Source organism: Meriones unguiculatus, chromosome 1, assembly GCF_030254825.1.
Source record: "Meriones unguiculatus strain TT.TT164.6M chromosome 1, Bangor_MerUng_6.1, whole genome shotgun sequence".
Taxonomy (NCBI): Eukaryota; Metazoa; Chordata; class Mammalia; order Rodentia; family Muridae; genus Meriones; species Meriones unguiculatus.
In genome coordinates, this window is record NC_083349.1 from 41,567,917 (window position 1) to 41,580,923 (window position 13,007).

Here is a 13,007-nt window from a genome sequence, read left to right on the forward strand (position 1 = left end):
GCAAGACATAGAACTGGAAAGCAATGAAGGGAAAAAGTCAATGACAACAAATATTTTAAGAATAAAAATATTTTAATCACTTCTGTTTGGGGGAATTTGCTTTGTAGGATTAAAAGCAAAAGAAACGAGAGTTCTGAGGTCTAATAATGTCCCACAGCAGCAAGGATTGACTATGTACCTCTAGATGAGTGGGTAACACCCAAGATAGACGTATTTGAGGGCAGAAGCTAATAGCCATTTTATCTGTCTGTCTGGTCACCCATTTCTATTAGCTTCCCTCTTCATGTATCCTAGTAATATTCAGCTTTTAAACTGGTGCTCAAGAAAAACATGGTTGGGTAAGACAGTGAAGATATTTAAAGGAATGTCTCATCAATGCACACAGGTAAAGGAAAGTCCTCTGACCTTCCTACCCTAGGCACAAATGCACACAGGATTACAGCGGAGGAAAACAAGTACAGATAAATGTAGGAAGGGAAAAAGAATGGAGAATTTAATAGAACAGATAAATGGCAAAGGATTCATTCTGCAAGGAAATATAATAAAAAAAAAAAAACAAATAAAATTTTGAGGTAGCTTTTCACAGCAAAAAGCTTGAAAGCAATACAACACAAAAACAAGCTTGAACACAAAAAAATAATAAAATATAAAAAGAGGCTTTGTAGCACTAATAAAATAAATTTGGTGTCAATTTAATAGCATCATTACTTAACCAATAAATGAATTTACGATAATAAGGAACATATAAACAAGTATGAGGTATGAGGGGAATTACTGACATAAGGGAAGGTTGATCAGAGTAAAAAATAAATCAGAACAATTAAAACAGGGCTAAGGGCATAGCTTAGTGGTAGAGCACATATTTAGCATGTGCAAGATACTAAAAAACAGAAAAAAAAAGAAAGAGAAAGAAAGAAAGAAAGAAAGAAAGAAAGAAAGAAAGAAAGAAAGAAAGAAAGAAAGAAAAGCAAGTAAGATAGATCTGCAGGCAAAGGTGCACATTGCCAAACTTGATACCTTGAGTTCAAGTCCCAGAACCCACATGGTAAAGAGTGAACCAGCCAGCACGGTGGAAAAAGAAAGCCAACTCATAGGTTGTTAATCCAAACTTGTAACAGAGCATAAAATCATATTTGTTCTCATTTATTCATATTCATTCATTTTCCATCTCCCTTTTGTCCCTCATCCCCTCTAGCCCCTTTCCCTTGTAAATATAAATATATAAACAATATAATTTTAAAAGAAAATTAGACTAATTAAATAACAAAATAAAATTCATTATGAAAAAATGATCTCATTAATATTAGAACCAAATAATTTGAAATTAAAATGTCCTTAAATAAGGTTCAGGGAAAAAATGCCTAAAAATAAAACCAAGTTTCTATATTTTTACCAGACCACAACTATTTGGGACCTGATCCCAGTGACTTTTGATGCTAGCATTTAGGGTCTAGTTATTTATGATGATGATGATGTGTACAGGTGTTTTACATGCATATATATATCTGTACCACATACATGCTTGGGACGCAGAGAGACCAAAAGAAGGCATTGAATACTTTAAAACTGGAGTTCCTGACAGTTATGGCTGTCATGTTAGTTCTGAGACTGAACTTGGGTCCTCTAGAAGAACATTCAGTACTCTTAACTGCTGAGCCATTTCTGCAGCCCCATGGAGCCTGATCCTTAATGACCAATGATGCTCTACCCAATCACAAGAGTACCCATGTCAGACAGCTCACAACCACCTGTAACCTTAGCTCCAGGGTATTTGACACCCACTTCTGGCTTCTTCAGGCACCCTAACACATATGGTACACCACACATACACATAAAAATAAATCTTTAAAAATAACAACTTATTCCTACCAACAACTCTAAATCAATGAGTAAACGTTAAATTCTATTAACAGCTTTTCAAGAAGTACACTATGACCCTTATGTGATGCAAGCTAGAATTTCTCTTCCTTTGAAAAACAACAAAAATTAAATCCAGATTAAAGCTTTAGGGCTGGTGAAATGGCTCAATAGGTAAAGAACTTGCTGTACAAGTACCAAGACTAGATCCAAAACATCCACATAAAAGTTAGATGGGCATGGTCACCTACCTGCAATTCCATCACGACAAGTAAATAAAGACAAGATAGAGAGAAAATCATTGGAGCAAGTTGGCTAGCAAGAGCAGCAAAAGTGGCAAGCTCAGCTCATTAAGAAACCTTGCATCATCAATACATACGGTAGAAAGGGACTGAAGAAGGTATGTCAACATCATATCTCTGTGTGAACCTGCACACACATGAGCCCCCATACATTTGAACACACACACACACATGGATATACACCACACAAACATAGGCAAAAAATATTTACTTTAAATGTGTTTCTAAGTTTATCAAAGAACTATATGGTAGTTACTAATAATGCATTTCTTACCAGGATCTGCTAGCCCAGTAGTCTCTAAGAGTATGTAATCAAACTTCCCCTTCTTCTGCATCAGATTCTCTATAGCTCTAAGGCCATTGTCCCTGCAAAATACCAAAAGCATAGAAATTACTGATTACCTAAACATTTTTAAATGATCTCTAAAAACATTTTAAAATGTAGCTAACATACAACACAAAAATATTCTCAAGTATAAACTTAAGCTTGTATTAAATGTCCAATATTTAACAATGACAAGAAAATAAGTTCAAATACAGGCAGAAATGGTAAATGTAATAAGTTAATACTTTACAAAACTAATAGCAAAGGATGTTATCTAACAAAAGTCATTATTTATTTTACAGCATTATAAATAATATATATTATATATAAATTATATATGATAGATTACATCTAATATGTTATATAAAAATTATGTATAATATAAATAATGATGGAATTTATTGTCTAGAGAGGAAACTGTCATTGTACACCTTTTAACTCTAGTCTGATTAGGCTTCAGTATAATTTCCTTTTTTAAAAACAAACAAGACAGCATCTCACTATGCAACTCAGCCTGGCCTGGAAATGTCACTCTTCCTGCTTCCACCTCCCAAAGCTAAGATTACAGGCTTTTATTACCTACTTTTTTATTCTTATAATACCAAAGTTAGGGCAAATATTCAATGTGTTGTATTTTGGTTAAGAAAGTCTTTATAAGTACTTCCTCTTTCCAAAAAGTTTGATTTGGTGTCAGACATCTAAGATCATCAATAACAAAGAAACTTAATTCACTATAATATAGAAAAATCAATAGCACATACAGTAATTATAATTTATCCAAGAGTTTATTTTATCAAACAATTTATCTGAGTTGGTGTTTTATATCAGGTACTCTTCTAGGACCAATGGCAGCTTAGTAAACTAAACAGACATTGACCATGAAAACTTAAGTGATAACATAGGGTTCTTTCTGTGTTTTTGGGTTTGTTTCTGTTTTTATACTTGGATTTGAACACAGGGCTGCACATACACTAAGCAAGAATGCTACTACTGACAGTCCTAGTCCTCTATTTACTTTTTTATTTTCATAAATGATCTCACTAAGTTGCTCAGGCTAGCTTTGATTCACTTGGTAACCAAGGTAAGCCTTGATGTTGAGGTCCTCCTGCATCAGTCTCTCAAGCAGATAGGATTACAAACCTATGTCACCTGGCTTGGCTGGTTCTTCCCTCTTTCTTATGTGTATCTGCATGTGTGGTGATGTGTGTATGCACATATGTACACAAAGAGGACAGATAACCAGATACCAATGTTGGGTATCTATCTCAATGGCTTTCTACCTTACTTGTCTCCTGGCAGGGTCTCTCAATTGAACCGGGAGCTTACCATTCAGCTATTCACCCCTGCCTGGCCAGAGAGCTCCACGATTCTACCAATCCTTGCCTACTCAGCACTGGGATTACAAGCTCACACTGTCATGGCTGGCTTCTCATGTTGGTACCGGCATTATAAACTCAGGTCGTCAAGCTTGCATGGGAAGCACTTTTCCTACAGAGACATTTCCCAGACCATAATTATTCTCTTTTATGATAGTCATTTATTTTTTATTTGAAAAAGGTTGAATACTTAGGGGCTGGAGAGGTGTCTCAGTGGGAAAGAGCTGATCTTCCAGGGAAACAGAGTTCAATTCACAGAATCCAGATGGTGGCTTACAACTGTCTATACAGTTAGTTTCAAGGCACTTAGTGCCCACTCTGGACTCTGTAGGCACCATGCATGAATGTGGTACATAGGCATACATAAAATAAAAATTAATAAAAAAGGTTGAATACTTGGAAATAAGACTAATGACACATTAAATTTAGAATACTCTTTTGTTACATGTGAAATAAGACATTGAAAATAATTTTTTAAAGTTCCATGAAAGAATGAGAACATCAGAACAAATATAAAATAGCAAGAAACACTTAAAGAAAATACAATCTAATAAATGTATATATTATCCAAAAATGCAATGGTAGACGCTACGTACTAAATTCAGTTAAATTACACAAAAAAAATCAAAGCTGGAAATATAATCAACAAGCAACTTAAGTCAGTCAACAAGCACACAGCACACAGGAAACCCACTCCTTACTTCACTGAACAGCAGAGACAACCGTTTCTAAGTTCCAGCCATTCTTCATAGAGTTCTCCACCTTGACTGATAGCTAAGGATTTCTCTATTGCACTTCCTAGAAATATAAACAACATTTTTTGGATTATGTTCACTAGGCAAGCAAAACCAAGAGGAGAATGTTCAGAAACAGAGTAGATTTCAACGCAGAAACTATTTATTCTTAGAACCATTTATTCTTTTGTGACTCTAAATAAATCAATAAAACTTCAAATTCAATTCACAGCTTAAAAACATCAAGAAGTATACTGAAGACTCTTCTGTGATGAAAGTCAGAATCTCTCTTCTTTTGAACAACAAATACCAAACCCAGGATATTTAATTTGGTATTTAATATTTAATTTGGTAAATATTTAAATTATGGTACACTAGGTGATTTCTTTTTTCTTTCTATAAAATTTAACTAGAGCCAGGCACTATATATATGTAATACATGTAATTCCAACTCTGAGGAGCCTGAGGGAGAAGGACCTGGAGTTTAAGATAAACTGGGTTCCAAAGCAAATTCCAGATCAGCCTGGGCTACAGAGTGAGATTTCATCTCACTAATGTAAATAAAAAAGAACTGAGCAGATAGATGGTTTAGTGATTAAGAGCATTTGCTGCTCTTGCAAAGCACCAGAGTTCACTTCCTATCACCCACACTGCAGACAATAACTTATAACTCCAGCTCCAAGAGATTCAAGGTCCATTTCTGGCCTCCAAGGGACAGCATACACACACACACACACAAACATCCCACATCCATGCACAAAAAAAAAAAAAAAAAATTTAAAGTTTAAATGAACTGGGGTGAAGAGATGGATTGGAGGTTAAAAACACTTGTCTTGTTGCTCTTGCAGAGGACCTGGGTTTGATTCTTAGCATCTACACGGCAGCTCATAACTGGCTATAACTCTAGTTCAAGGGGATCTAACACCCTCTTCTGGCCTCCAAAGTTACTGGGCATTCATGTAGTTTATAAGTACACATGCAAGCAAAACACCTATATACATAAAATATATTTATAAAATATTAAATATGTAGTTTAAGTTCCTTGGAACCCAACTGTATTTTCTTTAAGTATTTTTTGCTATTTTATATTTGTTCTAATGTTCTTATTCTTTCATTGAACTTTTAAAAATTATTTTCAGTGTCTTATTTTATATATAAAAGTATTCTGAATTTAATGTGTCATTAGTCTTATTTCCAAGTATTCAATCTTTTTTATTCTTTTAAAATTTTTTATTTTATGTGTATTTGTGTTTTGCCTGCTTGTATGCCTATGTACTACATTCATGCCTGATGCCCAGAGTCCAGAGAGGGCACCAGGTACCTTGAAACTGAAGTTACAGACAGTTGTAAGTCACCATATAGGTGCTGTGAATTGAACTCTGTTCTCCTGGAATATCAGCAATTGCTCTTTCCCACTGAAACATCTCTCCAGATCCTAAGTATTCAACCTTTTTAAAATTAAAAAATAATAATAAATGACTGTCATTAAAAAAACATGGGCTGGGAAGACAAATTCAAAATTAATAAACATATATTTGCCCCTCTTAAGTCTTTTACTTCTCCAGTTCCATTTCTTAATAAAAGAGCTACCCTGAAAACATGTTTTCTTCTCATCCATTGTCAACTTTCTAAATATACTGAGATACTTTTAAAACACTGGGGTTTTTATGCTCTTCAACCTCTTATGAGACTGTTTTCATTTAATTCCTCACTAAATTGGTGGTTTCTGTTTTAGATTGTTCAGGATTCTAAATATGCATTAAGACTATTTCAATTTGACAGAGGTTCCTAACCAAAGTATCAATGGCCATTTAAAAATTAAACTTTTATTTAAATAAAAAAGTCTCTTAGTAAGTTTTCCCTGGGAAATAAGTACACATGAGATGATAAGAAGTATTTTGATGTTTTACATATAATGTACCAATACAAGGGAAAAGTTTTAAATAGAAAAAATTTCATTTATGTATTTTGTTCATGTTTTAATTGGGTGATGAGAGAGTATTATATAATAATAAGCTATATAAAAATTAATAAAGTACTGAGGAAGTTGTAAAAGACAAAACCATAAAAACTATAAAATGAAGAAAAACAGTAGAAAAGAACTATTAGAAATCCAATTTTTTTAATGGCTGAAAGCATAACTCAGAGAGAGAAAACTTTCTTAGCATACAAGAAACCTTGCACCACAATCAATCAATTAATCCCTTTAGTTGTATTTTATTTATTTGTGTATAAGGGTGTTTGATGCGGATAAGCTACTGAGGTCAAACTTTTGGGAGCTGGTTCTCACCTGGTGGAGGCAGGGTCTCTCTTGTTGTCTTTTGCCACTATACTGCATACTCCAGGCTAGCTTAATAAAAATTAATCCTATTTTTCCACAACCATTCATAGTGGCCTCATATTATTACACCATCCAATCTTAAATTATCAATAAAGCAGTGAAATAAAGGGTCCCAAATGTTAGTGCAACATAACAGTTATCAAGCTTTCCTTACCTTCTCCAAATTCATTTAAAATGACTGCTATTTTTCTATTATGTTGTTCTGTCAAAATATAGTTCAGAAGTGTTGTCTTTCCAGCACCTATAAAATATATTAAAGCAACAAAAGTAAAGGACTAATTTGAAGACACAAAAAGAATGTAAAAGGTCTTGGTGTTTCTAAGAATTTATGTACCATTTTTAATTACTTAACAATAGTACAAAGGACTTTATAGAAGAGATTAAAATATTCTTTGAAAACTATCATATTTATATATATCTTATAAGTAATTACAAATAATCTTATAAGTTGAGTCAATTTTCTTAACATGACTAAAATAATGTCTTCTTTACAACTTATAATACAGCAATAAAATTTATACTCAATATAAATTAATGAATTATGGCTTCTTAGATGTGTCACTTGTAAAATAAAAAATATATAAATTCCTCTCATAATGCCCTTTCTTATGTAAGAACACTTGGTTATTTCCCTAAACTTATTCAACCTATTTCAACATTCATGAACTAGCTACAAATTCAGGTTGACTATATAGCTACTTTTAGTATGCTTAAGCAGTGTATTACTATAAAACTAATCTTACGAAATGGTAGTAAGTAACAGACTCTTCAGAAGAGAAATTTGTAAGACTACACTAACTTTATCCAGCAGGTGGCATAACAAACCTAGTTTGTTCATCTCAAGCAGAAGAAAAACATTAATCTTGTAAATCAAAGATCCCAAAGTTCATAATGTAATGTTTCTTAAAAATCAACAATACCTTAACTTCACAGCAGTGTAATTCAATTATTTGAATGTATCATTCATTTTTCTTTAAGTAGACATTTTGGTTGCCCCCAATGTTTTATTGTCAGAAACAGTAATGCTAAAAGGTTTACACATACTTTACACATATCTACTGAAATACATTTGCAAGTTTCCTAGGGTATAAATAGGAGAGAGTTAGGGAGTACTGAGTCATATTTTAGGTCATACTCCTTTTAAAAGTTTTTGAAGAGATTACATTTTATTTTCAAAATGCTTTGGGAAGCTCAACATAACCGGGTGACCTGTAGGAGAGACAGATTTAAGAACTCAGAATGATGAAGAAATTCTTAAGACAAAAGGCCTTTAACATAATTATGTATAGGGCAATGACAAAGCTGAAAGCCATGAACAAAAGAGATAAGAATTATTAGGGCTTAATAATTAACTACATTATGAAGAAAAAGACATAAAAACATAGTTTACATTCATTCAAAAGTACCTACCATGCACCAAATTAAAGTCTTTGCCTCCATGAAGCTTAAAAATGTTATGGGATGAGGAAATGGTGAAGAACTTAGATATAAATTAGAAAACTATTTTGTCACAGGTTAATCATTCAACAGGAGATATACAAAATGCTACGCAAAACTTAAAAGAGCTATCTAGCCAGAGGAGTTACAGGAAGGAATATTCCAATCACTTTAGGTCAGTGGTTCTTTTTTTTATTAATTACAGTTTATTCACGTTGTATCCCCCCAAAAACCCCTCCCTCCTTCCCTCCTGGTCCCACCCTCCCTCCCCCTTCTTTACAGATGCCCCTCCCCAAAAGTCAGTGGTTCTTAATCTGTGCATTGCTACCCCTTTGGGGGTCAAATGATCCTTTCACAGGGGTCACCTAAGACCATCCAACGTATCAGATATTTGTATTATGATTCAAATCGGTAGCAAAAATATATTTATGAAGTAGCAACAAAATAATTTTATGAACTGTGTTAACGTGTCCCAGCATTGGGAAAGTTGAGAAGCACTGCTTTAAGAAACAAAGTTCAATGTGCTGGGCCATCTGACAGGCTAGGGAGGAAGGCAAGAACCAGATCACAGAGGTCCTTGAATTCCTGCTAAGGAACCTAAACTGTCATCCAAGTAGGAGCCACCAAAGGATGTCACACAATCAAACTAACTCTTTGTAAAGGATCAGTAAGGCTAACACATGAATATATTAAGGAGCAGGAAGAGACTCAGGACTACTGTAGTTATGTGGTTGGGAATCTCAGGAGCAGAATTTGAGATATTGGTGTACAGAGTGTTGCATATGTCAAGTCTGGATGCTAGAGAAATAGATGAAAAACTAAGAACGAAAGCATAGGAGCCCCAGTGGAACAGTGTTCTCAGTATTTCAAAAAGAAAAAATGGCAAAGGAGGCAAACTGTCTCCTAGGTTCGGTGAGTAACAAGGATGCTGGGGTTAATCCTGACACAGAGCTTCAGACCATCACCAGCACTGTTCCTTTCACCTACCAGTAAACAAAATGAGAAAGGCAAAGGAGCAAGTCTGAAGTATGCTCTTTAAACAAACAAACAAAAAATTAGCTTAAAAAAGCTCAACTTCTATAGATTAGCCTCTGAACCCAAAGGGTTCTTTCTTTATAAAAAAAAAAAAAAAAATGGCTCAAGTAAAATCTAGAATATACTTGGTCTGACTCTAGAGGGGAAAAAAAAAAAAAACTGATGGTGTGGATTTCTTCATCATGTAAAAGGTGTACAGAGTCCCAGCTTGTCTCTTGCGGCACACAGGAATGAGAGTACCACTTTATTCTTATTTTTTCCACGATTTTTTATTTTTCCATATTTTGATCATTTGTTCTTGCCCTCTGTTATGTTTTAACGGGATATTTAAACGTTTCCAAAGAAAAATAAGTTTTCTGTCATTCAGAAAACTGCTCCATGTTCACAAATCTGTGTTTTCTAGTATCCCCTGGGCACTCTCAACAATCCCAGCTTGTGAAACCCTTCAAGACAAAGATCTTATTCTAACTCAATCTCTGACAGTGCCTTGCAAGCAGCCCTCAGAAGGGGAAGGGCCCAGCTTAGGACAGTAAACACTTGCTATTAATGGCTGAAAGAACACCTGTGAAATGGAATCTACTAAACAAAGGTGTGAAGAAGCATTCTACAAACAGCATCTTTTTTTTTCCTTTTCCTTTTTTTTCTTCATCAGAGCATCCTTTAATAACAATCGGCCGTTTTGCTTTGTTTTGTTTTTTTTTGGGGGGGTGACGTTCTTCAGGTGACTTGTATTATTTACATTCTTAACTAGGATGGGATGAGCTTCACAAACATCAAGTCTGAGTTGCAAAACCACCTCTGGAAACACGAGGAGAAAGAGACCCCAGGCCCTACCTCGAAGACATTCGTCCACGGCCGGGACGCCTGGGTGCCTGAGGAGACACGGCAGCCCCCCCTCCGAGAGCACGATTCACGGCCTTTTCTGAGCGACCGTTAATTACCTAAATACCCGGTGATAATTGTGACTGGAATCTTATTGATGAAGTCAAGATTTTCCTCTTCTTCTTGGTGGTTGGTCTCAATGGGGACCAGTTCAGGACAATCCTCCGCGTACTCCTCTTCCGCATCCTCAGTTTTCACAGCCGGTAACATGCCGCCGGCAGGACAGCGACCCTCAGCGAAACAGCCGCCACCAGCCGCCCTTCCGCCACGGGATTCAGTCAGCGCGGTGCTGATGACGTCACTACAACGCGACTCATAGCCTGCCTCTGAGGAGCCAGCTCGCCTTCCAGCTCCGCCCCTATAGGAGCTGGACACGCCCACTGGGCACGCCCCTAGAGCGCGCTCCACCCCGGGGGTGTGTCTCGCCCCACGAGGGGCGTGTCCTCTGAGCTAGAGGCAAGCTGCACTGTGTCGTTAGGACGCTAGGAGCTCCCTTGCCTCGAAGCTGCGAGCTCCAGCACCTGACTACTGTCTGTTGCTAGGGCTGAGACTAGACAGGTCAGGACTGGAAGCGGCTTCACCAAAGCAGTCCCCACAGGACAGACTTTCTCAAGTTCCCTTTTTTTTTCTTTAATTCTCATTAAGTCCATTTTTTTTTTATTCACAAAGAAAAGAATGATTATGATCTTTCTACAGGAAGGATAACTAGCGAAACTTTTTATAATTACATCCTGTAGTTATCCGATCTTTTACAATGTAATAATTAGTTTTTACTTACCCTTCTCATTGTTTACTTAGATATAAGGTTCATTAGTTGTATTTCTTGATTCATAACATTCTCATTCATCTCTGGAGCGTCCTCCTTTGTATTTGTTTTTGGTGAGCTCCTTTGATAGCACCCCTAACCCAAAAACATTAAATTGAACTCTTCTTTTCCAACCGAGAATACTAACTACAATCAAGAATTTGCTTGGGAAATTTGCTGAACATTCCTTCACGTGTTTGTTTTGTTTTGTCCGTATACACACGCACATAAATAATGTTTAATACTGTTTTGTTTTTCAATTTCATATAAAGAGTACCATACAATGTATAATCTCTTGGGGTTTGCTGTATTTCCAGCTTCACTACTGAATTTCCTGTCAATTGTTTTCAGGTGTTGCTGTTTTGTTTCATTTTGAGACATTCATACATTTTCCCAACACTCTAAGAGATCATACTGATCTAGTGCCAGTATTAGCAGACATTCATCTTTCACCAATTAAATACAAAAATAATACCTCAATGTGATCATCAACTGCATTTCCTTGGATATGAACAAAATTGAACATCTTTTTATGTGTTTTTGGCCATATTTAATTCCAGGCCTTAAGAGGACAGTTCAGTCCGGATGGCTATCAAGCATTGCTGTGTCAAAACTAGGCCTTACTCACAGTAAAACGAGTTATAAACATGGGGTGTTTAATGTACTCCAAATACCCATCAACTGACAGGCAAACAACATGTGCTGTATCCAGACAGGAAAAATTAACTAGTGACAAACAGGTACTAAGTAGTGGTGACCTGCTACCAAGTGAACAAATCTCAAAAGCGTGCTAAAACACAAAGCTATTCACAGGGGCCACACATTGTGTAAGTCCATTTGTACAGTATGTCCACAATAGTAAAGTCCAGAAACAGAAACGAGTTAGTGGCTGCTAAGGACTAGGGTCTTAAGAGTCATTGCTAATAGGCGCCATGTATTATTATAATAATAAGATTGTTATAAACTTGATTATCATTATGGTAGAATAACTGAATTCACTGAAAACCATTGAACTGTGCACATTAAATTAGTCAATTTTATCTTACCTGAGTTTTATCTCTTAACTATTTTTTTTTTAGTTAGAGACCATCATGTGCTCAAATGTGGGGGTGCCAATTTTTTGTTTGTTTTTCACAGAGAATTGATGACATTAGCAGTTTAGAGTTGTGACCTTAAGTACAAACATAAAGCTTACAACTTGGTAAAATCATTCCTTTAGTCTTTTTGCATATTCCTCTCCAATAAAATAATTATTGGTTAAAATCTAGAAGATTGTCGTTTCCTTTTCTTACTTTAGTAGCTGATCAGAATTTAGCAAGTGTATTTCTGAAGAGCAAGGTTTGAATCTATTAAATCTAACACTTAGAGCCTCAGTTCTCCTGAGGGAGCTAGATCTGATTTTATTACTTCTATCATAACAGAAGATGCATCATTTTTTTCTAAGTAAAGTTTGTTATTATTATTTAATTCAAAATGTCTTTTAAAGTAATAAAAACAATCCCTGCATATACTATGGTAGGATGAATCACAGTTTTTTATTTCTCTTAAAATTCCTTTCACACTCAGCTTTGTTATTTTATTTAATCTCAATAAATTTATGGGAAAGCTATAAAAGCAATAATTACAATGTGTGGAGACCTTACTATTTAAAGAATAACATATTAAGCATATTAAATACATTTAACTCTAAGGTAAATACGACTTGTAGGCCCACTTCATAGACAGGAAACGAAACTAAGAAAATTAGGTAGCATGCTCAAGGTCTCACAAACCGTAAGTGACAGCGCTGTGGCTCACTCCAAATCTGCCTGACCAGAAATTCCAAGTTCTTCCAAACTAGGGATCTGCAAGCTTTAAAAACAAAACAAAATAAAAATCAGATAATAAATACTTTAGGCTCTACAGGCCCCAAA

At 35.4% G+C, this 13,007-nt stretch overlaps 1 protein-coding gene across 3 annotated transcripts in view; it reads right to left on the minus strand.

Moving 5' to 3' along the window:
- Zng1a (Zn regulated GTPase metalloprotein activator 1A) overlaps nt 1-10,580 on the minus strand; it is a 49,650-nt gene extending 39,070 nt beyond the window's left edge. The window contains exons 1-4 of one of the 3 annotated variants that reach the window (XM_021627661.2): nt 10,349-10,580; nt 7,090-7,176; nt 4,562-4,658; nt 2,434-2,525 (exon numbers count right to left, since the gene is read on the minus strand). In XM_021627661.2, coding sequence (XP_021483336.1) covers nt 2,434-2,525; nt 4,562-4,658; nt 7,090-7,176; nt 10,349-10,499 — 427 coding nt within the window. In that variant the 5' untranslated portion in view covers nt 10,500-10,580. Of the gene's footprint in view, nt 1-2,433; nt 2,526-4,561; nt 4,659-7,089; nt 7,177-10,241 lie in introns of all 3 variants that reach the window. The other 2 variants (XM_021627667.2, XM_060387825.1) reach the window with 2 other exon arrangements.
- Between the last annotated feature and the right edge of the window lie 2,427 nt (nt 10,581-13,007).